Source organism: Platichthys flesus, chromosome 8, assembly GCF_949316205.1.
Source record: "Platichthys flesus chromosome 8, fPlaFle2.1, whole genome shotgun sequence".
Taxonomy (NCBI): domain Eukaryota; kingdom Metazoa; phylum Chordata; class Actinopteri; order Pleuronectiformes; family Pleuronectidae; genus Platichthys; species Platichthys flesus.
The window spans coordinates 6,666,750-6,693,947 of NC_084952.1; the positions used below are offsets into that span (position 1 = coordinate 6,666,750).

The 27,198-nt window shown below is 40.6% G+C and overlaps 1 protein-coding gene across 4 annotated transcripts in view; it reads left to right on the top strand.

Moving 5' to 3' along the window:
- The window catches only part of atp8a1 (ATPase phospholipid transporting 8A1), a 94,063-nt gene that overhangs the window by 6,122 nt on the left and 60,743 nt on the right, over window positions 1-27,198 (top strand). For 2 of the 4 annotated variants that reach the window (XR_009921688.1, XM_062393367.1), the window contains exons 2-11: window positions 7,606-7,720; window positions 13,465-13,564; window positions 15,110-15,208; window positions 19,501-19,546; window positions 19,765-19,805; window positions 22,538-22,611; window positions 23,994-24,063; window positions 24,171-24,298; window positions 24,933-25,044; window positions 25,249-25,414. Coding sequence is in view for 3 of the 4 variants with exons in the window: in XM_062393367.1 (XP_062249351.1) it covers window positions 7,606-7,720; window positions 13,465-13,564; window positions 15,110-15,208; window positions 19,501-19,546; window positions 19,765-19,805; window positions 22,538-22,611; window positions 23,994-24,063; window positions 24,171-24,298; window positions 24,933-25,044; window positions 25,249-25,414 (951 nt within the window). In the remaining variant the exon portion in view is untranslated. Of the gene's footprint in view, window positions 1-7,605; window positions 7,721-13,464; window positions 13,565-15,109; window positions 15,209-19,500; window positions 19,547-19,764; window positions 19,806-21,725; window positions 21,800-22,537; window positions 22,612-23,993; window positions 24,064-24,170; window positions 24,299-24,932; window positions 25,045-25,248; window positions 25,415-27,198 lie in introns of all 4 variants that reach the window. The other 2 variants (XM_062393368.1, XM_062393369.1) reach the window with 1 other exon arrangement.

Genomic DNA, 27,198 nt, shown 5'->3' on the forward strand with positions numbered 1-27,198 from the left:
CGAATCGGACAGGATTTGTTAAGCCTCTCTTTATCTACATTTTCAAATAAGAACACTGATCTTCCCCTTTAGTGAAGGAGTATTCAAGTTTTGGTGACTTACATCACATGATGCAGCCATAATGGCCGTCTGAATAAACAACCAATCATTTACTTTCCTTCAGAGCAGAGTCTCAGTGAACCTGTCTGACAGGAAATGGCAAATGTTGTCTCAACCAATTGATCTGACCTTATAACAGTGAAACTGTCACTTACCCATGTGGCCTGTTATGTCTATATTTGGAAAAACTTATTAAGAAAATAACGGGGCTCAAGTAAGGAACTGTTCGAAAAAGAGCCTTTTACCATTCAATACCAAGGCCAAAATTTGCAGTATTAAGATATGTTTATTTATACCAAACACATGCACAGACATGCACAACACACTCATGCAATGGTAGGTAAATTTAACCTCTGCATTTAACCCATCTGTGTGCAGGACACACAGAGCAGTGAGCGACCATGTACAGCGCTCGGGGAGCAGATGTTGGGGCAGTAAGGTGCCTTGCTCAGGGGCACTAGACAGGGTAGGGAGACTCTTGGATTTTTGGACAGATCAATCCAGGTTTCGTCTTTTGTTGTCTCTAGTATATTAATTTTCTAAAAGTTGATTGATATATAGTATTTTTTCAGCAGCTCTCAAGGACCTGAAGCAAAATATACCTTAACAGTGGAACCTTTTATTTCATACTTGCGACAGGGACAAGGGATGCTAGTTCGAGGTCAGACACAACACTGACATAACACTGAAAGACTGGGTCTCACACAATCAATTTCCTGTTGCACAACAAATGCCCTTCCCTTTTACCATTCATAAAATCGCACAGTGGAAAGGTTTCGTACCCTGCATAATCTGTGCTAAGCAAGAATAGGCCTGCCCTGTGACGTCATAGCAAGCCCCAGCTGCTTGTGTCGTCCGTGGACTGTCCGTCCCACTGTAGCCTGCCTGAGCCTATGGGGAGCAGACAGACCCAGTCTGACAGGGTGGGGGGGATTATTCTGCAGCTGCCCTGTTGTTTTTGTGAGGGCTGGTTACAGAACTGTGATCTGATAAGCGATTTATTGATGCTAGTGTTGATTAGATTGAGGATGTATCTATATCCCCCTACAGCTGGTCCCCCCCCCCCCCCCATATACACAAATGGTGGAAGATAGGGGGAGCCTTCATATCTGTGACTTTGATTCCCATGAGAAGACTGGCTGTTCTGTCTGCTTAAATATTTATCTGGCATAAATGAATCATGTACAGATCTTTCTTTGGTGGTGATGAACAGATACAAATGGCACATTAGGCTCAGTGTGTTGTGAGATTGAGAGATTCCAATACCCAGGGATTTGGAACTTATTTGACCCGAATATCTATATTGGCTATCCTCGAGTTCAGGTGTACAATGAAGACTAATGATAATGAACATTTTACACCTTGTCCTTCTGTCTTACTTGTTTTTGAGTACTTATTACAGGGTGGTCTATGTGTGTGAAACGTTTCTACTGCAGTCAAGTCACACATCTTTCAGCACATTATTTGATGTGGTTTTTTTTCACAAGCATCTTGACTATGGTTTGGCTGCTGTGCATTTGTTTCTTTTAGATCAATGTTAATAGCCCCGAGCTGTCTGCCCTCACCCACTCTGCTATTATTGAATGAATCGTGTGGCGGCAGAACTCTGGCCACATCACATGCCTCCTCATCAACACTTTATTGACCTGTCTTCCCTCACAGGCTCATTATAGCTTGTTCTGTATTTCTACAGTTGGATGGACTCTGCTTGGACCTATTTCTGGAAGAACAGAAAGCCTCTGTACATCTTGATTAGCCAGAAGATGGATTTTATAATATCCTAGGGTTGAATGACGGGCCTTTTCTGAAGAATCATAAGTCATAGATGCAATTGAATCCTCACTGTGTAATCGACTGTAGGTGCTGACTGAAATAAGTTGAAGAAAATGCAGCAAGGAGGCGACATGGTATCTGTTATGATTTGATATAACAGCCCTATTTGAGGTCACATTAGTAGCCATAATAAGATGCTGTTGCTAAAAATAACCTGACCACAATGACTATTTCCAGTTGATCCTCTTATTTTAAACAAGGATTAGTGCTGTGTTTGTGATGATAGGGAGCCACTGTGCAATCCATATTTTGGGGATGCAGTTTCTAGTGCTCAGCTGTACATATTTGTTGGATTTTTAACCCTTTGGGTCATGCGCTGGGTTTAGTGTGCTTGAACGTAAGATCATAAGGTTTCCTTTTATTGCTGCCATTAGATGATTTTAATCTTGCTTGTGTTGCCCAAACCCCCTGCCGACCTGAGCAAATACATTACTACCTAGAATTTAATAAATCTGCAGTGGACGGGTTGGTTTTTTATCAATTTTATCTATGATCCGTATATCACATGAGTACTGAGAAGCAATAATTTGGCAGGTCAAAATATTGATTGTGAATTTGCTTAAATTCAAATGCCTTAGGTGACTATGCTGGCCTTATGTTGACAATCAAAAGTTAGCATTGATATTAGAAAAAAAAAAGTAGTCTGATTTAAATAGCACCTTCACAGGGGTGTTTTAGAAGGGATTTTCCAAGGGTGACTGTTTCCGTTTGGCTCTGAAAGACAGACCGGGGAAGACCGGCATGCCTTGGCCAATGCCAAGCCACGCTGGGTCGAGTTTTTCCCATTGGGCATTCGCTCCAAAATTCATGTCCCCTTGTGACTATTGTTCCACCTGTCTGTGTCTCTCTGTTGGCTGACACAAGCAATAATCCTGACATCTGGCCTGCATCCAAACCCATTACGACACTTGGTGGCATTGATCCTTTCCCTAGAGGCTTCCCCTCCAGAGCTGTGTGCTTCTGTTCTCTACTGCCACTGAGCCTGAGTCTTCTAACCCTTTCCTGTCCTCTTCTTAAATGCATCTTACATTGTTTTCTACAGGCACTATGGGTAATATGGTGTGTCCATTATTAGATTAAATGTGTTGTTATGTAGCCCAATAGAACACAGATTAAGAACTATTTCCTCAGGTAGTATCCGCAGAGTTTCCCGTTCTTGTTCCCTTTATTGACGTCAGGCTAGTTGAGCCGTGACACACCTGCAGTTAATGAAATTAGTGCAGAGGAAATGCACAGTATCCTCCAGGGAACATTAACAGTTGTTGTCGCTGAGACGTTTGTGGAAGTGGCCGAGTATATCATCCTAACACACAGTGTGTTAGAAAGGAAAGGAACTGGATATGGGGGAGGGAGATACCTGAAATGCTTCTGTAGTAAAAGCTGCGAAAGGCTATTTTGATGACGGAACCTCCTCCACCTGTCAGCCCCCGCTTCATGGAGCGTAGTGTTGAACCATCACGTCTGGCCTTGTGTGCTAATTTTAGATTCGTCTACAGTTACAGGAGGTTTCGTATGAATGTTTCCATTGTTCTTTTTGTTTTGAACCTTGACCTTAACTGTGCTGACATGAGTTGGAACTGTGAAATGATCAACTGAAATTGTGGGATTGATGGAGTGTTACACCAACTCCTCAAGCCCATCCGACTGAATTCTGTCTCTATCTCTGCTTTAGATTTTCAGATCCAATTAAAAAAGTTCAATGTGCAGCCTTTTAATAGGATCAAGTTTGCGAGAATAGTAGCCATAAAAACCTGGAGATCAGGAAGCTGTTAAAGAGTTAAGAGGAATAACTTGTGACTACCTTGTCATAAGAAAGTATTCCTTCTACCAAATGGTTGTGGTCAGAGTAGGTAACATTATACACTCCTAATGAAAATCAAAGAGAGCAAATTGGCATATATAGCAACATATTCTTGGTAAGTGCACAGCTAATTGTCCCAAAAATATATTTGAACTTTCTATTCATACAAAGCAGTGTGCGCCCAAGGACTCGGTTAAACAGAAGCAGGCAATGTACGAGCTGCAACTGGTGCATTGCAGCACCTGGCCTACCCCAGCTCAGAGTCTCCTGCTGCGAGGGCTCATTCAGAACACAGAGGAGCAACATCGATCACAGCTGCTCAGCCTGTTCCTCCGGCCTGTTACTTCACACAGGTTTAATGCTGTAGTCGACAGCTACGTCAGTCCCCTGTTATTGTTTTCTTTGTAGACGCTAATCCCTTTATTAACAAAAGATTTAGTTTTTATCACTAATTTTCTTTGCCCGCTTTGTCCCTTGGTGTGCAAACAGAGATCTCTCTTGGGCGTATAATCTATTATTGCCCACATTTAACAGTCCAGAGGTTTGACACTTGGTCCGTCAGTGCTTACGTAGGTATTTTTAACTGCGATGCAAATTTCCCTTCAAATGCTTCATATCTTTAAAATCTGTAGTACCTAAGCTAAAACGGTATTTAAAACCTCTTATAATAAGAGCAATGAAACAGTGTTATGAATTCAAATATTTAATATTTATAATATAATATATACATTTTATACCTGGCAGTTTTTTTTTAACAACATGTGGACGTGGAGGGCGGAGGCCTTGGCTTTCTGTTGCCAAAACAAAACATTTTCTAACTTTGATGGGTTTTTGTAATTTTAGATTGATTTGACCAAGATAATGGAAACAACAATCTCCTGTAGCCATTTTGGGTAAACTGCACGTCACGAGACAGAATGATGTCATCACAAGTATATTACATGATAGGTATCCGCTACAGAAATAATGGACGTTTCAACTATTTTGGTTTTTATTTGAGATAGATTTAAACAGGATCATGCATACAACGATGTCCCATAGCCAGTCAGGGGATGCCTGCTGGATGTCCTGTTTCACAGGGTTAAACACCGGCCATACAGTATACTGAAAAAACACAGCAAACAAACCTGTCATCAGCTGTCATGAGAAGTTTCTTTACTTAAGCACAAGTCCCCACCCTTTAATCCCCGGAAACTGCCTGGATCCTTTCAGCCTTTTGCCAACATGCTAATCCAATAAACCACCTATGTCGATGTGATGTCTTGCATAACAAGGCGAGAATAGCCAACCCATGTTTCCCCCTGTGACCAAATGACCACAGGGGGTGGTTTAATTTTAGCCCTAGAGCGCGTGCTAAGGAGAGGAGCTGTCAAGATATGATAGTTGGAAGAAGCAGTGATTGGCAGTCACGCTCGTCATTCTGTATGAAGTCAAGTGGATCATTACACTGACCAGCACTGTAATCTAAGAATCCAGAGTTGTGTAAAATTTGTTAAAAAGTGCAGAGTAAGGTGAGAAAACGAAGAGTGGATCGTGAGAAGTGCGACTCTGGAGATTGAACTACTTTGTTCCCTCTTGACTTGGCATGACAAGGAGGAAATACTGTTGGCGGGGGGGATGGGGCACAGATTGCAACTGGGGCATCCGGTTAGAACTCTAGTTACGGTATCCCATGACACCGCGTTTTGTTGTTGTTGACGTTTCAAGCCACCAGCTTCCCTGGCTCCCCCTCCCTCCGTGTCTTTCAACAGCACTTTCCATTTTTAAACTGTAGGGTCTATCTGCAGTCATGGAAGCTTTACTTTGCCTGCCCTTACCTCATATCCCCTGAAACCACAACTACGGGGGGCTAGGGAAGGCCATCCAGCACTTACTCGGTCACATGCATGCAATTTGAGAGTCTAGGAATACTGTTGAGTTATGAGTTTTACAGGAGTGCTCTCTTGGCAGTGCAAAGGACACTTATCATGACATATCAATTAAATAAGAGTACAGGGAAATGTTACACTCAGGGGCTCTCATAAACATCTCTATAGGTTTGTCAGATATTTCAACTAAAAATGTTACTTTAGTTTGATAGAACATTTATTTCCCAGCCTCACTGAACAGTAGGTAGGATTTTAGTCAACCAAGTTATAATTTTTACAGCCTTAAGTAACTTAACGACAGCTAACTGGGTGAATAGGAAGATACTGTGGTTTTACATCCACTGGATCATGCCTGACTAGTCCTTGTGCATCTTTTCAGATCATTCTTTTCAAAAGATTGATTCTTTGGTGTGTTTTTCTATTTTGCATTCTGCACTGCAGTAAGCAGCTTCAAGCTACAGCAAGGACTTGAGATATTCTCCACATATCCCAAGACATAGTTTTTACACGATGCAGCACCTCTCCTGCATGGAAAACATGCCTGTGTTTTTAGTCCTACAACATCCGAGGGGTTTTGCCTTGTCCAGCTCAGTTGCTCCGGTTAACAAAGTAGGAGGCAGAAACCAGTTGATAAACACAAACGATAGTGTGTGGTTGTTGAAGAAGATGGAAGAAATCTTTTACATGCGACCCACGTACAAAGCTGATTGGATGTGTTGATTCAACCAACGCAGCTCCATCCTTCTTTGTTGAACTCGGTGGGGGCAGAGCAGCGCCTTGATTTTCCAGGGTTGGAAAAGCTGAACTGTGCTGATTTGTGGCGTCAGACTGTCAAGAAGTCAGGATAAAATAGGTTGATAAACAAAGGAGTGAATGAGCTCTGTTGTCATCAAAACAAATTGGATCTGAGGATTTGTTTTAGGATTTGTGGCTGAGGCACCTAGCTAAGTTTTATCCACTGTTGCCAGCAGGATGTTACTCGTGACAGGAAATTCCAAGCTTTAATGACACATTTCCAGCAACAAGGCTTCCTGGAAAATCCTCAAGGGGACAATCACTGAAAAGTAAAATTCTAATGTTTCAAGTAATGGGACTATGGTCATTTCCTGAATTTTCCACCAGGCCAGGTTTTGTGTTGTTATCGTAACACAGCTGTATTCACACATATTAAATCCAACTTGAATGTTGACAACTTGACAAAGGTCCAAGTTTCACTTTTCCTGCTCAGATAAAATCCTTATTTTCACCCGTCTATTTGTAATACAGCAGGCGATTCCTTGCATTGATATATGACAGGGTTTAATTTGGCATTTTACTGTGGTGATAGTAAGAAATATATTGTCAGTATCATATCATTTGGCCATGCCACCGATGTAATTTCCAAAGCACCTTCTCACTCTATTAAAACATGAAATTGAGCATTATATTAATGTCAGACTATTGCTCCAGAGCAGGTGTCTCTGAAGAGTGTTGTTTAGGCTGCTATCAACAGTTTGACTAATACATTGTGTAGTCCATTGTATACGGGGTGAAAATCACATCACAAAAAAAAAAAAAAAAAAAAACTACTAACAACTTTTGAAACTAACACTTTAGTAGCACTTAAATGGCACTTACTTATAGCACTTTGTAGTTTTGCTTTATTTTGAAGAAATTGTACTTTCTTGATTCTTGTCGTCCTTGGTATGTACCCTCGGGTTTGAATGCACTTATTGTAAGTCGCTTTGGATAAAAGCGTCAGCTAAATGAAATGTAATGTAATGTAATGTAACACTAAGAAAGATCACAAATCCTATAATAATGAATCTTTGTATAATATGTTGTATATCTAAAGCCTTTAAATGTCGACTCTATTCTTCGTAGTTTTCCTTCTGTGTAGAAATGGCTGAGTTGCCTTTTACAGGCTCATTACATTTTGACACGCATCGATTCAAGCATGTCACAACACTTTTTCCTCTTACTTTTTGAATGCTCAAAGCAGATTATTTTTCTCCCATTCTGCAGGATATGAAAAGACTGAGGACACATCAGAAAAAACGTCCTTAGCTGATCAAGAAGATGCCCGAATGATATACCTCAACCAGCCGCAGTTCACCAAGTTTTGCTGCAATCGAGTCAGGTAAGGACATGTTGTGTTTATGGAAATTAGGGAAATATTAATGTGTTGTGTGAACTGAACAAATTAAATAAACCCTGTTTGGTTAACCGCTTCAGTGTGTAGCCATAACCAGGGTATTAGGTATTATCGACTTTCCTGCATATCATGATACATTGGATGACAGTGTGCTTGCTAGACCCTGACGAAAGTTAAACCTGTGCAGTGGTTGGTACCCGCTAAAATGCATACTTGCCGGCTTCCATGCCACTTATATACCCATTAGGCCGGACACAGTGCTATTTGTTGCCTTGATTGTGTGCTGTGAAACAAAAGGCCATCTTCTCTCAGTCACAGAGGGGACAAGGAATAGAATCACACAATGGACTGTTGTGTCAAGTACACATACCGGGAGATTTGAGTCTGGATCAACAAACATACATTTGTCCTGATTAAGCTGAGGATGAAACCGGAAACAGTCTCACCATTAGAAAAATATCTGAACATGTTCTCTATGAAAGAGCTGCAGAATATCAAAACTGCATACACATAGAGGTTTAATGTACAGCGGAGGAGTGCACGTTTCATGTCAACATGCCAACATGCTTTTTCTTGGTCAATCTAAACTAAAATTTCTACCCAACTGCTTTAGATATTCTTATTCGAATGATATATTCTGAAGGATTTTGCTGCTGATCGATGGCGTGGTAATGGCGACCCAGAAGCCATCAGTGCTTCTCATGGTGACCTGCAGCATAACTTGCTGCTTTACCTTCAACCTCACATTAATCTTCAGAGTTACAGGCAAAACAAAATGCTTTGACTGTGAAGCAGCTCCTTAAATGTCAGCCTTAGGAGATTGCCTGGTAGCAAATTGAAGGTTTTTTATAGTTTGAGCTCTTGCCTTCTATAGTTTGACAACAAAGACGAATTAACTGGAAGTCTGAACTATGATACATTTTATCATTTTGAATTAATCTCAAATTCAACATATTTTTTTCACTTTTGAAGACATGACAGTCAGATAGTGCACACTGCAGTGTTTCTGATTTGGGTAGCCACTACTGTTCTGCAGCAGAGAAGACGGCTCCACAGGTAACAGCCTCTTTAACCGTATGATATCTGATAAGTAGCTTTCAAGATTGGTATCACCAGCAGTGCATTAGTCCAGATCTTCTAGTCCAGCCTTTATCCTGTTGTTCCTCTTGGAGGCATGCAGTGCTTTTAGCATTAAAGGTCAAGATTTTAGCATCAAGCCGTTCTGTCAAGGAACATTATTGTTAGTGTTCCTGCTGCATGAGCAGTTTGAGATATATACAGTACTTGCTTACACACACACAGCCATAAACTGAATTGTATTATACATGAATAGAGACTATGAACGCAAGTGTGCTAATGGCCATTCCATTTGTTAGGTCAGCCTCATGTAAGTGAAGAACACAGTATCTTCTTTACTCCACTTTGTTTCCTGGAATTACTCAACTGTATGAAAACTGATGCTTATTCTACATTACCTTAGCTCTTCTTTTTAATATCTTGTTAATTAGTTAGTTAGGTAGAAACCCTGTTAGCGTGATCTACTCAATACATGAGTTTTTACTTCTAATTTGATCAATTATTAACGGACACTTATGACTTTGCTTCTGCAATCAATACTTTTTATGTGAGCATTATTCACCTGTACTAGATGGTTAATGGTTGAATTATATTGCACCAGAGGGTAATATGTCCTAATACTTTTACTATCAAACAGCACCTCTGCCTAGTTTTGAAATAAATGTTTAGTACATTTTTGCGACCTTACTAGAGATAGTCATTTATTCAATAGTTGATCTGGCCCAACGGTAAAATACAAACAATTACTACTCGAGTCTCATGCAACTGAAGCTCATCTTGTTAACAAGACAAGTACAAAAAAAGGAAGCGGGATGAAATTGAATATTCAGAACTTATTATGATAATAGAATATTATCACAAAGATATGATGGTAGTTGTCCAATGAATGCTTTAATTCATTCCTGCTAACATGACGTTCCTGCATGTTAGCAGGAACGTCCCATGTTGATCAGGTTCAGGTTCCCTGGACTTTTATTTGATTAGCAAGCAATAACACTGAAATAATAAAGGGTTAAGGTAATAAATTGTTTGATTGCTTGCAGCACAGCTTTTACAGATACAAATTATTACAGCAGGCACAGTTAACTGCTTGACAGCTGGTATGTTAATGTATTTTCAAGCAGCTTTTGTTTCAGCACCAACCAGGTCTTGGATATGATGACTATATTACATTCATGCTGGGTCTTTTTAAATGATTTCAGAGAGTGTGACTGCAGTATTCCAGTACACAGATCGTAGATGACAAAGAGTTCCTCTTTCATTTGTCCTTGTAGTTCCGAATGTGCCCAAACATTCGCCGCTGCCCTTGAAAGTCTTAGGCTTTAGGGCTACTCTAAAGATCTAATTTGTTCAACAGGATTGGTTGCTGTCTCAAAGTGACCTGTGGAGACAGCAACAGGAGCAGGGTGATAAATGGGGAATCTAATCTTACAAGAATACAAAGATCCCTAGCTGGTCTCCTCCTTTCATTTGATCCAATTCTCCCTCTGCAGCAGCATCAGACAATACAATTGTGGAAACAATACACAATTGAGATATACGCATAGGCACAAATGCACATTAACACAAACACACGTGACCCACTTTCTCATTTACTACAAAAAACTAGTATATAGATATAGACTGGGTTTCTTAATACACCTTTCTCCTAACCGTATCAACATTCCACTACGTGGTGTATTTTCTTCAACCTACTGGGTGGCCTTTAAAACACATTTCAGCTTTCATTACAATGGCAAAGAACAAATTAAATACTAAACTGAACATGACGCACACCACTTACTAAACTGTAGCTGTAGTTACTTAGTGAAAGCAATACTTCTTCCAGACACATCTTGAAAGGAAGTGTACTGCAGGTCATTCATCTTTAAACACGACTGGTTAAACCAGATTTTTATAAATGTGATAATCCTCATCTAGCAACAGCTGTATTCTATTTTTAACCTCCACAAAGGAGGTCATGTTTTTCAATTGGCTAAACAGATTTGAATGAAACTTTCCACAGGGTGAAGCATGACCCATGGAAGAACCCGGAAAGGAATTATCTTTTCTCTTTCTTTAGCATGACAAGATTGGGTGCTTGCCTTGGCGGAGGAATGCATTCTCTGATTGCCCTTCTAGTTTCTTTCAAATCTTAGACCTCTGAATTGGAATCTTATCGTGAGGCCTAGAGATTCCAACCCCTAGTGATGACCATGTTGATAGATGGTGTGACAAACGTTTTCTGATCCCTGCTGCGTGGCTTTATAATCAGGCTAACTTTGAGTAACTGTGAGGATGTGCTCCTCTTATATCGTCCTGAGCCTAAGGGCACTGTCAGGAAATAAAATGCAAGATCCATTATCATCCATTAAGGAGAGTGTTAAATAAGCTCTTCATCTTGCCCTGCCTCTGTTGAAAAAGTTAGTTTACTAGAGAGGACAGGCCACAGCATGCTTTACACTTCTACCCCTATGAGCATAGGGGGAAGGGTGGAGGGAAGAAAATAGAAGTGTTGAGCAGAAACAGAGGGATGATCTCAAAGGCATGATGACAGAGGGATGATAAAGCCAGGGCTTTTAGGATAACCGGCTGGAGAGCTTCCCCGTTCCTTTTAATCTCCAGGGGTAGACTGAGCCGGTAGCTACACATTAGCACAACCAGGGTTTAATACTCGGGGGGGTCACACTTTATAAATGTGAGTGTACTGATATATGATATGTAAGTATTTCACAATAGGCTACTGTACGTGGATTATGACTATACATCAGAATGAAAAGGGGGAAAAAAAAGACCACCAGGTTTCATTAAACGTTCTTTAAATAATCCTAGACATAAAAATGATATTTCATGGAGCGCAATGATAGATAACCACATTAAAATCGATGTCATAATATCTAAAGTTACCTCCCTGCTGTCTGTTTAATACATTTATAGTCACTAGTTAAATGAATACCAAAAAATGATAATTCACTCATTATCGTCGCACCCCTATGCCGATGGAGGGCTGGGTGAAGTTTTTTTTTGGGTGAACTTTAACCATATAACTCATATTCTGCTAGCGGTTTGACTTTTCTTACATTCATTTACAAGGAGTAGTCTTTTTCAACATGCTGCCAATCTTTAAACTTCCTGAATGCATCTAAAACTCGAATATCTGTAAAAGGTAAAAATCACTGCAAAATAGTAATTTTTCAATGAAAGGCTGTATACTATTAAATATAACACATTTACATATTTGACTTCAAACCTTAACCTAAACTTGTCTGCTTTAATTCCCCCTTGTGACAAGTAAAGTTGTGTAGTTTGAAATTGAAGTTGCTCAAGGTGGATCAGGGAAATTAAGACTAATTCAGGATGATTCAGATTCAAAATTCAAGATGAAAACCTCAAAAATCATAATTTTGGCGAACAAGCAAGAGCATATGAGGCATCACACAGCCATCGCACAGCCATCACACAGCCAAACAGATCCATGTATCCTGTCAGTTAATTTCGTGTCACAACACAAGTCTTGAAAAAGATCAGATGAGTCAATCTATTTGACTTTGTGAACCTCAGAGAAACAAATATTTGTGTGGAATTGCTCGACTTGAAATGACCTTCATTCAACACATGATTCAGTAATGTTTGATGCTACAGATTCACTGTTTAAAAAAAAAAATTCAAATGATTAACCTCCTCCTTGTTTACAGATGACTCATACATTAGGGCTTTTTTCTTCTCTTTGACATAACCTGACCAAAGACTAGACCTTGTCGAATAACACAAACCTGGTCCATTCTTGACCGTTGTCCTGGCAGCGCTCTTCACCAGGCTCCTCTGTGACGCTGGTATTACATTGTACTGCTGTCAGAACGATGCCTGGCTCTTACTCACTTGGCCTTTTTTTTTTGTATCAGACGGCTCCGCTGTACCAGGCAGCCACGATGACACTGAATGTAAAACTCTTTTTTTCTTTAATTGACTTCAATACACTGCTAGCACACTTGCATAATTTTACATTGTGCTCCTGGGATGAAAAGTGCTCGAAAAGTAAGATTCAGTGTAACAGGAATAAAACTGTTGTATCCAACAATGTTAACCTCCATATGCTTTGGCCCTTTAGAAGAGTTCGAGGCTACACTGTGATATTCTGCTTTTATATGTGTGACAGCTCTTGTGCGCGTGTGAGTAAGCAAAGTGCTGCCAGCGGCTTGGCATACATCATGGCATATATCTTCCCCCAAAGTGGCTGTTCTGACTGGCCCTTTAATGCAGCTGTAAATCAGACTGCTGGAGATCTGAATTGCAGTGCTGTTCAGAGCTCCACCAGCCTCAGTGTACCCCCATCACTACCTAAGCCACCTACCCCACCCAACGCCCCTGCAGCACAGCCGACATCGCTCACGTCTGCTGGGAGCTCCTCCCAATTATTCTTTATGATCACTGTGTCCACTCCTCTTGCCTTTCCATCAGTTGTATACATCAGAATGAGAGTGTCTGCAAAAAGGACCTTAATGATGAGTAGAAGGGGCAAGGAAATGGCTCTGTTGAGTATTTGCATTTTATTAAATCGTAAAAAAAGCCTCTGATAACTGTAACTAACCATTTTGTTTATCTCTTGTGTCCCCTCTCTCCTTCTTCCCCTTCATCCACCCATCACTGTGTTTGCTGTTTGGTCCGCTCTCCAGCACGGCAAAATACAATGTCCTGACCTTCCTTCCCCGGTTCCTCTACTCACAGTTCAGGAGGGCAGCCAACGCCTTCTTTCTCTTCATTGCACTCTTGCAGGTAAGATATAGTATAGCAAATGTTTTCCCCTGTGCCGCTGTGACACATATCATTCATTAATATTAGAACTGCTGCTCGTCCCAGCTTTTTAACTGTTTGTCATAACCTACACACCATTTCCAAAGGTCACATCTGTAATCTCATATGCACACAGTCAAGCCTATACACACATACACACACTAGGACTTTATATATCCTAATAATGAATAAAACATGTAATACTATGTGTGCCTCCTTTATAGGAAACTAGATTTGCCTTCAGGGTCAGCACACTACACTACATACAGTACCACATGCTGTGGATAGATTGAATTTGGTCCATTGCTGTACCAATAACTGTACAGTGCATTGGACTCAGGAAACACGTTCCATCAGTCTAAAGCCAGAGTGACTGTACATGAGAATTAAAATGTCGGAGGCAATCGCTCTGCAAATTCTGCAGAACTTTTCTTGTCTGCCACCTTGTAAAATGTGATAATGTCAGAGTGAGTCCACGTGAGAATACAGCAGAATAATTCAGTACAAAAAAACAAAAATTATACAATATCTCAGGATGTGAAAAGTGTCAGGGTTCTCAGAGAAAGGACTTATGAAACGTGACTCAGGAGGAAGTCAATTATTTTACTTTAACAAGGACGCAAATCCAAGCAGGCATACGAAGGCCGAAAAAAGATCCAAAACACATTTGCAGGCAAAGAACAGATAGCTGGAAAACTAAAGCTTGTATAAAGTCAATCTGGCACAAAGCAAGTGGAAACTGAATGATATATACATATATCAGTGTGTGCGTCTATACATACTAGGAAGCTAATGAGGGAAAGGGGTACAGGTCAGCAGGTCAGCTGACTCTAAATGCAGTCAGGTGAGAGTCTCAGGGTCTGTAATGACAGAATTAAAACATCTATGCATAAACAATGGATTAGATAAATTAAAGGATAAATGAGCGGACTGAAATTCAAAACCACGACAGCAAAGGGCCTCTATCCAGTGACCTTGACGTAGCTGCTTTGAAAAGCTGCCAGTGTGAATCTTCATTACCTGCCCTGTCAATTCGGCGACCTTGAATAAAACATCCATGCAGATGAGGAAGAGAAAAGATCCATTACGTTCGAGTTTCCTTTGATCTGTGGCCCTGGCTCTGCAATAAACAGGACTCATTATGCTTCTCCGTATCTTCTGTCATGTTACCCAAATTAATCTTTGCCAAAGATTGAAATAATGATGTAAACTTATTTGATGTGAGAGACAAAAGTTCTGGTGTCAAGTTTCAGTTGACACTAGTTTTTTTGTACTTAGGTTCGTCATGGATTTCTTTATAAAGCCGTCCCCACTGGGCACAGCTCCTGTAATACCAATGAGCCAACAGGTCCATGCATTTAATTCAGTTATTTATTTACTTATTTGGCAGCTTGAGTGGGTTTGGCACTGCTCGGTTCAGTGCCAGTGATCTCCACTAACCTGGAAATTTGGCTTCTGGAGTTACTCTTGTACGCAGAAAATAATTCAAGGAATTGACTTAATATTCCTTTATTGTTTCTCTTTCAGCAAATCCCAGATGTGTCTCCCACTGGTCGTTGGACCACACTGGTGCCACTGCTCTTCATCCTGGTGGTGGCTGCTGTCAAGGAGATCATTGAGGATCTGGTAAGATTAACTTTAAATAATACTTGATTGAAGTCTTGATTGTTTCCATAAAGAGATGCTTGTTCTTATGAAACCGGGTTTTGATTTTTGTATTAATATACAATGTTATGGCAATAATTCCCATTCATTATCTAGACTTTGGTCTGTTTGCTGCGTGCTTGCTATGAATCGTCTATGAAGTTTCTATTATCCACGTTAACAGTCAGACATCATAGATTCAGCTGCAGTTGTGCACGTCCTTGTCCTGGCATGTGATGCAGTTGTCCCTCCCTTTCGAGACCTTTTTTTTCACTCTTTAGTCCTTGTGTCTGTCACTCGGAATCTGTCGGCAGCAGCATGCACGTGCAAGCCTGCTGCCGACATTTCATTTATTCTATTGGAAACACTGTCTTGATGCAACGTGAGACCACTCATCTGGCCGCACACATCAGTGAGACCCTGAATCAAAAATATTATGCAGTCAGCAATTATTAAAAGCCCAACAGCAAGCTTTCGAAGATGAAATGTCCAATTGTCCAACAACTTTTTTATCTTACTTTTACAAGTAGCTACTTATGGCAGCCACCTATTGGATGAAAGGTATCTGACTACATGAAGTTCATGAACCGCATAACATAAAATTGAATTCCTAATTTTATCTGTAATGAAGGTGACTCTTACTCTCCTCATTCTATTTACTGTACAACATACAGACTGTCTGCCTGTAGAAAGTGGGCTGTTGCTAAGTCTCTTACTGTACAGTATGTCCTGGACTGGACCCTGTGGAGAGAGAAGACAGTGATGGATACATGACCCCAGCTGGATGCTCCCCAACTTATAGACACGACATCAGACATAGGCGTTCAAATGCATAAGCACAGGCTGATTTTAGTGGACACAGCTGTGACGACTGCATCAAGAGAACTCACTGAGTCAATTAAACAAAGGCACTTCATACTAACAAAACAAAACCACTAACTGTTTGCCCTCGAGCAAGGCTGAGCTGTTACACAGATGCTTGAAAAATAGACAAATGCAATTTATTTAGCACAATTTTATCCGGTTGAGAGTTTTTATTATATGATCTCTTGTTTAGTGGCTTCAAAATGTGTTTTGTTACTCTTGGTCCACGAGTGATCCTCTCAAGTCCATCTGATCTGAGTCAGTGAGTGTTGCATTCTACTGTATTGCAGTGACCCTGCAATGCGATCCTCTGTGCATGTCCCAGTGGACAGTTACTCTATACAATACGCTTCTATCTCACGCTGAAGGGACCAGCGCAGCACTTTTTTTTCCTCCCAGCCTGTTGTGAAAAACATGGGAACAGAGTGGTGATGACTCTGTCTTTATTGCTGAAGGTCACCTGCGCACACGTCTGCTCCCTGTACTGCGCTGTCCCTCACAAGTTGACCTGCCAGGGCAACATCGACCCCCTAACTTCATGAATCATGCACTAGGGACACACACACACACACACACACACACACACACACACACACACACACACACACACACACACACACACACACACACACACACACACACACACACACACACACACACACTGTAAACCGTGCACTGTGCGACATGCACTTTACCTTGTTGCCGGCTGTCTGTGCTGCAGCACAGTCCCACTGATTGCTTTGTTTGTAGCTCTTAAAATGTTTAAATACTTAGGGTTTCCAGTACATCTTAAAATGTTATTACATGAATTCCAGGCCATAAGAAGTCTTAAATGGATTACGATATTACATGTTAGGTCTCAAATACACCTAGGTAATCTAATCTAAACAGACTCTGTGAAATGCATAGTTTGTAATGTCTCCATGTGGTGTAGTTCTTTTTCATAATACGATATAAATATTAGAACGCTGTAAAAAAAACTACAGACAAGACCAACACGGATCTGATAACTAAAAATACCCTGGTCAGAATTCTCGGACTCTGACATATGCCTTAAATTGAATTCATTATGTTCAGTAAAATGCATTTAATCAAGGTAACATTGCAGATGCTCTAGCTTTTAACTCTTGCTGCTCACTTCAATTCCCCCCTCCTCTATAGTTGAGGTCTACAGAGGCCTGATACTGCAGTATGCATGCATACGCTCTGTGCCCCACTCGCTCTCCACTGCACTGTGATTACACAAATCATCTAAATACAGTACGTCTCCTTCGCTGCTTGTCCAACGGGACAGATGGAGCGAGAAGGGCGGACATACACAGGATATGAGAAGGACAAATGACAGGAAAAGTTGTAGAGTAACTATTACTCTACAACTTAAGAACAGTTGTACATATATTACAACTGTTCTTACACATCTATGAATAAAGGAAGGTCTGTACAGTCAGCACTGGTAGTATAGATGAATGAAAGTAGCTGGCAACTATTGCAGGAGGGATGATGTATGAGCCACGTAAAGGTCTCTAGTTGCAAATGGTATTTCTGGGCTTAGTGGAGCTGATAAAAAGCTCAAACCATGTGATACAACCAACCAATTCAGTAGATTCTATGACATGTTGCAGGATATTTAACCTAAATTTGATTCAACTGGAGCCTGAAGAAGAAGAAGAAGGGTGGGTACAGATGGCAGGGGGAAAAGAGAGATGGAGCTGAAAGAGCAGATCAAACTAAAGTGAACTTTGGAGCAGATTCAGTTTGTTTGATGTTCTGAAAGGGTTGTTGTTCAAATGGCGTATACGCTATAGGCTTTGATGGGTTTGACATAGAACAGCTCTAGCATTAGATGGGTATATTTGAGATTGTAAGGCTGCTAGTCTACAGGTCACAGGTGAAGTCTGGTCAAGGAAAGAGAAAACCTCTCCTATTGATTGCTTCACCCTGAGCTGCTCTGTAGACTTTTTGTTTCTCCTGAAATGTATAGCACAGCGCTTCAGATTAACAGATTAGCTTTAAAGTCATTATAATCAGACCAAATTTGAGCAAATCTTCAACGTAAACAGATCATTAGCAGGGATGTGAGTGGACATGTCCTCACCTCAGCAATCACTCAGAGATTATTTAAGTGAGACGGACTCAGCAACACATTATTACTCAGCGTGATGCTTGTTGACAGGCTGTCCCTTGGAATCAGCTGTTGAATTCACAGCTGACTGCATGACTGTTCAGCAGACAAGGAGGACACGTGGGAATGTATTTCTGCTGATCTGGATGTTGATGTGGTCTCACTGAGGAAACACAATTTGTTTTTAGTCTGTACTCCTCTGTAAAATACGCTATGAAGCAATAAAGACAGGCACAAGAAAATCGATGCCTAACAGGTCTTTATTTTTGATAATTCATTCATTTCAATAATAATTTGTAATCACTTTGAGCCAGAGTATTTGAAGAAATGAGTAATGTTGTGGAGCAATGATCGCAAGATCCTGACGATACACAACCATACCAGGTCAGTCTCGGCTGTCAACCCTGACATTTCACCCTGTTTTTAAAGCATCAAACAAATAAGTAAAACATAACATACAGGGAAATAACATACAGCACTTGAACGTATACCAATCTTTGGTAAAAATGTATAGATCCGTGTGACGTGGTCCTGTTGGCCAGCCACCAGAAGGTGATTGGGACGGTTTGGCTCATGGGGAGCTCTCATGTTGTCCATCTTTATATAGACTTTTTAAAGTCTATGTTTAATGAAATTAGTTTCTATCTATTAGGTGAATTAAATATTAAACCGAGTTCTCCTAGTTGTCACCTAGTTGTTGGCGGAGGTACAAATTGGTTTAGCTTGACATTACCATTACTTGGATTTGGGGTCTCATTGGATACAGCTATGCTAGTTCACTGTGCTGTCATGTTACTGTAGGGTGTTTTTGATAAAGGCCATACTGCATGACATCAATGTGTGAAAAGAGTGTGTGGCCACAGTGAGATTATTAACAGCCACTGTGCAGTCAGTGAAAAGGTGTTATCTTTCTTCAGCTTGTAACTGCAGACTTAAACCTCCCTCTCACACTGTACAAAGTAGAGCTATACAATTCCATGGTCTTCATACAGATGGGACCAATCTTGTGTATGAGCAAGACTTGGATTCTCACACAATGATCACTTCTGTGTCGACCATGGCTTCAAATCATGTCTAGATGACGCCCTCTGTGTTTGAAGTAGTTTGCTTCAATTTTATAAAATGGGAGGAAGTAGACACATTTTTTTCACGGTGGATTAATACATCTCTTGCGCACGTTTATCTCTCCTCCAGGACTTTACCTGGGGAAATGATCTTTTCTGGTTTTGTTTATCACTGTACTTTTTTCAAGTGGTGTGAATGTTGTTCTTTTTTCCCCCCCACACAGAAACGTCACATTGCTGACAATGTTGTCAACAAAAAGGAATGTCAAGGTATTGTAAACCATTAAACATGTTTTGGATAGAAAAACTTGTGTGCTTTATATTAAGTGTGAATTTATTTGATTTGCCGAAAGACAAGTAGACCTGGTTCTCTGCATGTTAACATCAGTATAAACATCAGTTTGTCACATGTTTTTGATCCTTCCTCTTTTCTTTGTCTCTTTCTCTCTTTGTTTCCCTTCCCTCATCTCTCTCCCTGCCTACAACAGTGTTAAGAAATGGTGCCTGGGAAATTGTGCACTGGGAAAAGGTATGTAGGCACAACGTGTCACTACATGTCATTTGTACCAGTTCTCTCATTTGCGTCTGGAGCATAACACAACTCATTCTTTCTACCAGCTCACCCTTCATTGTTCTGTCAATTAGAGAGATCTCACATACAGTCTACGTTACACACACACACACACACACACACACACACATACACACACACACACACACACACACACACACACACACACACACACACACACACACACACACACAAACATCTTCTGACCCCTCCAGTATTCAGCTACTCATTAATCCAGTGTTTCCATGTGGACGGTCATTACACGGCAATGCTGGAGGACAAAGAGCAGCTTCCACTCTTCCTTCATAATGACACTATTCTATTACTGAGGGTGTGGAAGAGGAAAAAAACATCTGACAGGGCAGCAATGAAGTTGATTTTACTGTTGAATAATTAGTAATACTACCTCGTCCATTAGAGGGTAAATTGTACCACTGCCATATAAACTGCATGTTTCCTCCTGCTCTTGGGGAATATGAGAGGAGCAGAAATCAGAAAAGATTTACTGCATGAAGTATTTGGTGGTTTGCTGTTGTGAATTAAATTAACAGCAGTAGTAGTGATGTTGTCATCTCAACTCCGAGGCTGATAATTACACTCTCATTATTATATTGTAGTTAAAATGTTATATTTATTTGTATGAAGACAAAGTAAACAAATACAACATAGATCAGTTGAGACACGACATGCACCATAAAAACAGACTGGAACTGTGTTGAATGTTACAGATGATGAGGGGTTATTAGTTAATGGTGTATTTGTGGTTAGACTGACTGGAATAGAGATGTTCTAATACTGATACCAGAATCGGAAATGCTTCAGATCCTGACAAAAACGCCAGGTTGGGCTTTGGTGAGTATGCTTATCTATGTAATGGTCCAGTTTCCTGTCATTAGTTTCACTCAGATAAAACTGCAATTTTATTTTTACCGCAAATATGCTCCAAAACCCTAGTTTCTCTGTAATGGCCCTGGTTTGTACTAGTTTAAGAGCAACAATATCAATCATCACTAAACAAGGTTTACTAACATACTAACACAACAGAGAGAACACAGTCTGAAACAGAGTATTTCTGTGACTTTAGATATTCACTAACAAAATATTGGATTTATGTTATGACTTGATTCCAGCAGGAAGGAAATCACTTTTACTTGCTGCTCTGTTAATATCGCTCTCCTTTTATACGCATGGAGATCTTCTCTAAAAAGCTAGGGTTTTTAAATAATTTAACTTTGTACATCTTCATCATGCATATTGTAACAGAAACTTCTCTACCACAATTCTGCTTGCTCATAGCGACTCTTTCAGGAAATCTTGAATAAGGTCAAATGCACTAACTTTTTTTTTGTTGTATTTTTTCCAAATGCTGTGGTCATAATTATTAATAATGAGACTGATCATCATGGTTTTGGAAGCCATATTGTTTTGTCAAGGTTCACGTTATATAATCCTGTTTTATTGTATGCAGACTAGCAATTTGGTTTTCACCTTATCTTGTTTATAATGGGTGAAACAAAATGTGTTGCTGACTAACCCCTGTTTCCACACACATTTTTCACCTAAAGTCTTCATATATCAAAGTACTTGTCATGTGAGTGACATAATGAACATGTTCTAATGACATTCTCTTTAAAATCTTTGATATAATCGCTAAATGTATTAATTCTGCCACTGTTTAGACATTTTTTATTGTATTAGTAGAATATAAACCTCCAGCTGTTTCCTCAGTGTATCTCCTCATCAGTATTTTGCAATATGAGTTGCTTTAATGTGTTTAACCTTCTTTCTTTCCAGCTGTGCATTTTAACTCATGAACTCATGTTTACATTTATGTTTTTTTATCGGCAGCGCAGAGCAGTAAACATTGTATTTCCACAGGTTGATGTTGGCGATGTTATTAAAGTAAATGGCAGTGATTTCGTGCCTGCGGATGCTGTCATTTTATCGTCCAGGTATAGGAGTCCGTCCCTGATGCCAGACTGTTGGGAACTTCTCTTCTTTTCTCCTTCTCTCTCTCTCTCTCTCTCTCTCAGCTCTCCCTAAAGAAGTGATGGTTACATGATAAACACTGAAAAATCATCCATTTAAATATATCTGAATATGTTTATATAGTCGAGAAAACGTATGTGATGCTATTCATTTTAATGTGACAGCCATCATTTCTTTAGGGGGGACAGTGGTAATGTCATTTTTGGATTAGAACTGACCAATCTACCTCTTTCCTTCACCTTTTCAAAATACATTCAGGTGTGCCGTGACTCAAGCTTTGAGCCTGATGGTTCTCAAGCAAAAAATTTAAAGATTACATTTTTTTCGATTTAGTGCAAATCGTTGTGATATTTCTCTAAAAATGCAAACCGTGAAATGTTTATTGCGTTAGAAATTATTTATTAGCTGTGTATACTTAACTTCCCTCGAGTGTGGTTTATCTGAATGGTTTTGTGAAAAGGAGAACTGATGACTACTCCGATCATCCCCTCTAATAACACAGGACTGATCATTGTGCTCTGCTCATCGCCCTAAAACTATAACAGTTGTCTTTCTCCCCTTATGTGTTTTTTGTCTGTCTGTGTTTTATTCCTTTTTTATCCCCTTCTCCATCCCTGTCGCCTCTCCTCCCTTGCCCCTTGTGCGATGAACTGCCACACCTTCTCTCTCTCTCGCCCCCTGCTGGTGTGTGGTAATATCAGGTGGCTGTTGGGGAAGTGGTCAGAGCTGCAAATGGGGATCACCTCCCGGCTGACCTCGTCATTCTGTCGTCCAGGTTAGCAAACCAGCGACATTACCAACGAAACAGCGGTGGGAGAGACAGGGGCCATGTGTACTGACTGGGACGAGACATCCTTAGATCTTCACTCGTCACTCCCGACACAAACACAAAATTATTTATTTTCCACACTTGGGGATATACTGTGATCATTCTGGCAACGAGCAGATATGCAAGAGCCACAGTCAATGAACACCATGTTTTATCTACTGTTCAGCTACTTAGTGGTTTGGCTGCAACACTGTTGGCATCTTATTCAGTCATTTTATCGACTTAAACTTTGTTTTACAACATAACTTATATAATAGATTCTTTTCAATGTTGCTGAGGCTGAAACCTCCTAACACTGCAAGTGAATGGATACATTTAGTATCACAGCATAGTGATGCTGGCTATTAGGTGTGAATATAGTGTCTATATCCCTGCCCTTGCATGGCTTGTACGGCACCAGGAATGCCACGATTTAATTTGATGTGACAATTTGCATGCAGTCACATCCCAAGATGAAAAGGTGAAACCCATCTTGGAATTATTGTTTGGCTAACATTCCACGACTTGTTTCTGCTATTTGAACCATATATACTTAGTTAAGTTATGCAGAATGAGCACTGAGGCAGTATTTTCCAATTCTACGAATCCACTTCCTTCCCCATACCTGGCAGACATCTGCTCTTTTCAGTTTAACACAACTCTCATTCAGAAGTTAATAGAGGCAGAATCCAAACCTCTGTAATAGATTGTGGTTGGGCTCCAGTGTCCAGATCTCTTTTTGATTTCCCTCTCCACCCTGTGTGCGTGTTTGGACTGGCTTTCCGTTTGAATGAATCACTCTATTGAAGGAGTAGCTAACCAGCAACCCAGCTCACCTTAAGCACCAGCATGCTCTAACTCTCTGTCCCTGTGCCCAGAGTCTGTCTGAGGCCCATTTGTCTGCTGTGATTGTTGTGCTCAGCATGCCTGCTTGCTCACATCACCCCAGCGCCTCGCTCTCTCTCTGCACTCTCCGTCCCTTTGCAGTATATTTCTAAAAGCCGTTAATCTCTGGGGTAACGTTAAACAAAGATGGCATGCCAGCCCCAAGGACATACCCAACATTAAATGGTCAACTTCCACATAGTAAAACTTTGATGTAGTTTTATGCTGCTGAGTGGCCTTTAGGCTGGCATGCAGCATCTTTGCTTGCATTGCTCTGGTGTGATGCGGTTGTTCTGTTTTAGTCCCTTTTTCATATTCAAATTATTTTGGGGGAATAATCCTCTGTGCTAGTGTTAGACGGTATTTTTTTTTAATTTTAGTCAAGATGATGAAAAACAGAGGTTAGATGACTTAAAAGGTTGTAATACTATTCCAAGTATCTCTATCCTTTCCCTCCACCACAGTGAACCACAGGGAATGTGCTACATAGAAACATCTAACTTGGATGGAGAAACAAACCTTAAAATCAGACAGGTGATACATTTTTCATTCTTAATTCTAAATACAAGAACTGAGAGGAAATCTTCTGCAGGTTTGCAACACAAATAAATTAACACATGTTGTTGTAACTGCCTCCCCAGGGTCTCCAAATGACTGCAGAAATAAAGGACATCGACAGCCTGATGCGTCTGTCTGGACGGATGGAGTGCGAGAGCCCGAACCGCCATCTCTATGAGTTTGTTGGAAACATGCGGCTGGACAGACACAGGTTAGCTCTGCTGCTGAGCTCCATCCCTGGCTCTCTGTTTCTCCTCACAACTCAACAGCCCATTAGACAGCAGCACAGCCATTCGGTGCATTATGAGATTTTAGGGATTATGGAATCTTCCTGCTGAATAAATCAAAGCACCAGCTTCGGTGATATTTAATTATGAACTTGAGGTTTGATGTATGCCTGCTCTTAGGTTAATCCACTGAGTTTGGAACAATATAACTCTCCTGAGTAAACACTCAGGGTGATATTGAAAGTTTTGTATTAAACTGATGTTAAAAGTAAAAAAAGAAAAGTTTAAATAAGTAAGTACATTTTGTCTTGTCCAGAAAAATAATGGCTTAAGTTCAAATCATAACAGAGGCTTTTTTCAGGGCACTTGTAGAGCAGGTCTAGCAGTTACTTGCTAGACCTGCTCTACAAGTGCCCTGAAAAAATGTTTATTTAAAGAGACGCAACATTCCTCAAAGGGCAAGACGGTGATAGTTAGAAACCTGGACTCTATCTACCACAAATGTAAATGCATCAGACATCGCAGTCAACCAAAGACAGACTTCTTTCCAGAGACATTGTCAGTGTTTATTATCGTCCTCTTGTGAGATATACTCATGCCATTGATGTTCCTGTACAGCACAATGCCACTGAGTCCAGACCAGATCTTACTGAGGGGAGCTCAGCTGAGGAACACCCAGTGGATCCATGGTGTGGTGGTTTACACTGGACATGACACAAAGCTCATGCAGGTAAACATGTTTTTATATTATGGAGTGTATTATATGCAGTTATAGAAATGTGTATCAATCAGTTGATATTTTTAGGATGTTTTCGCCGTCACTCTGAACATATTTCCTCCTGTCATTGTTTCGAGGCCACAGAAATAGAAAAGCATCATTGGTCGTACTTCTTCATTTTTTAGAGCACTACTGTCTGCTCATGTGTTTACCCAGAATTCCACTCGGCCTCCTCTGAAGCTCTCCAACGTGGAACGCATCACCAACTTTCAGATCCTTGTGCTGTTTGGCTGGCTGCTCGCCATCTCTCTGATCTGCTCCATCGGCCAAACCATCTGGAAGTACCAGTATGGCAATGATGCCTGGTACATGGATCTCAACTGTAAGAGTCCCAACAGCCCACGCTGCACCTCTTATTCCGCATACTTTGTCTCACTTGTCCATATCAGCTTATTTCTTTATCTTTTTAAGTTCGTAAATGCTGGTATGTGTCGTGTCATTTTTATTTCCCCTCAGTTAAACTATGTTTCGCATTACAAGTGAAATATGTGGCAATGTGGGAATAGGTTAATTCCCTGTTAACTGAGACAAGACAGCTGTGACATGCTTAGATGTGTTGTGAATGAGTGAAAAAGAAATGGTTGAATATCACTGCGCTGCTGTACTTTTTTGTTCTTTTCTAATGTTCTGTTTGATTTTGTTGTTTTCTTTGTTGTCGTTTTTTTAACAGCTCCAGGTAACAACCATTTAAAAGCCTTGGCCATCCGTGAATGACCCTCCCTTACTAACCCCTTACTGAAGCTCTGCCTTTGCTAAGCAAATGAAGCCCCCTACCCTCGCCCCCTATATGGTTGCCCTACTTTGTATGGGCCCATGCCATGGACAAGCACATACCAGGGATCCAACAATAGGTTTTTCCCCTCCAGCTCTCTTATACCTTCTTCTAGTTATTTTCAGTGCCTGATGCAAACAGTGTCTCACTTTTCCTCCATTTTTTTTGTGCCGCGTTAAACGCTTTGCAGTTTCCAAGCTTCAGACCCTCATCTTATTTTTTTCCCCCTCATTCTTTATAACAAATGAGTAGCAGCATTTACTTTGACTGCGAGGGAGACAAGGTCGTACTCAGGAAGGTTTTCAAAGCAGGAGGCTGATATGTGTTTATTGCTTGAACACAACATGTGGTGCACCCCAAGGGGCAGGAGCTGACATTTTGTAAATGCCTCTGCTGCCTTCTCTCCTGGTGTGGATTTTTTAAAAGGACAGACAAAGAGGGGAGGGACGGGGAATATAGAAAACATGTTTCTTTTTTTACATGTATTTTTTTAGTCTCTATAGACGGTAACTCTAATTACGGTTTATAAGTACATAATACAAAAAAACAAACACGGGCTGCTCAGTTACCGCAACAGACAATGTGATGTGATGAAGCTCTGATTCTGGTATGCAAAGTGATTATCGTGACACTCTGGCCATTACTCTGTTCCCTGATAGGCCTGTGTAGGAGAGGTTGTGCCCTGGTCAATTAAAGCCTGCATTACGACTTACACTACCCCTCAGATATTAGATGTTGTATTGGCTTCTATTGGTTATTGCAAGGGTTTGAAATGTCGTCCTCAGTGGCACTGAATCCCACATCTAAAACCTCACCGACATTACACTGACGAGGGGAGTGCAAGTCATAAAGCAGGTGTCCATCTTGAGACTGACTGTACTTCCATAAGGAGCTGTTGAGACTCTGTCTAGCGCATATTATCCAACCTGTGACAAAAGAGAGAGGTGGGGAGATTGTCAAATCTTAAACATCCGATTCAATGATGCCACATTTAGTTCCTAAATTTTCTTAAAGTCACTCTCAAACCTGCATTTGGACGATAAATGCTGACAGGAGCAGAAGCATCAACGTTACACCACCACACAGGCTCACATGTCACAGAAGCCTGCTATCATGCATGCCTGGTGAATGATTCATTTGACTTTGATCCCTTGTAAAATGCAGACACTGCTCATAGCTGGCATGAAGACCATATATTGTTCCAACTTAATTTCATGCAGATTGAGAGATAAAAGAAATCACCCCTACGACAATTTATTCAATTACCACGGCTAGTTTTTGTAGGTAGTTGTGCAGTATTCTCCATATCATTGAATTTATGCTGACTATAAACT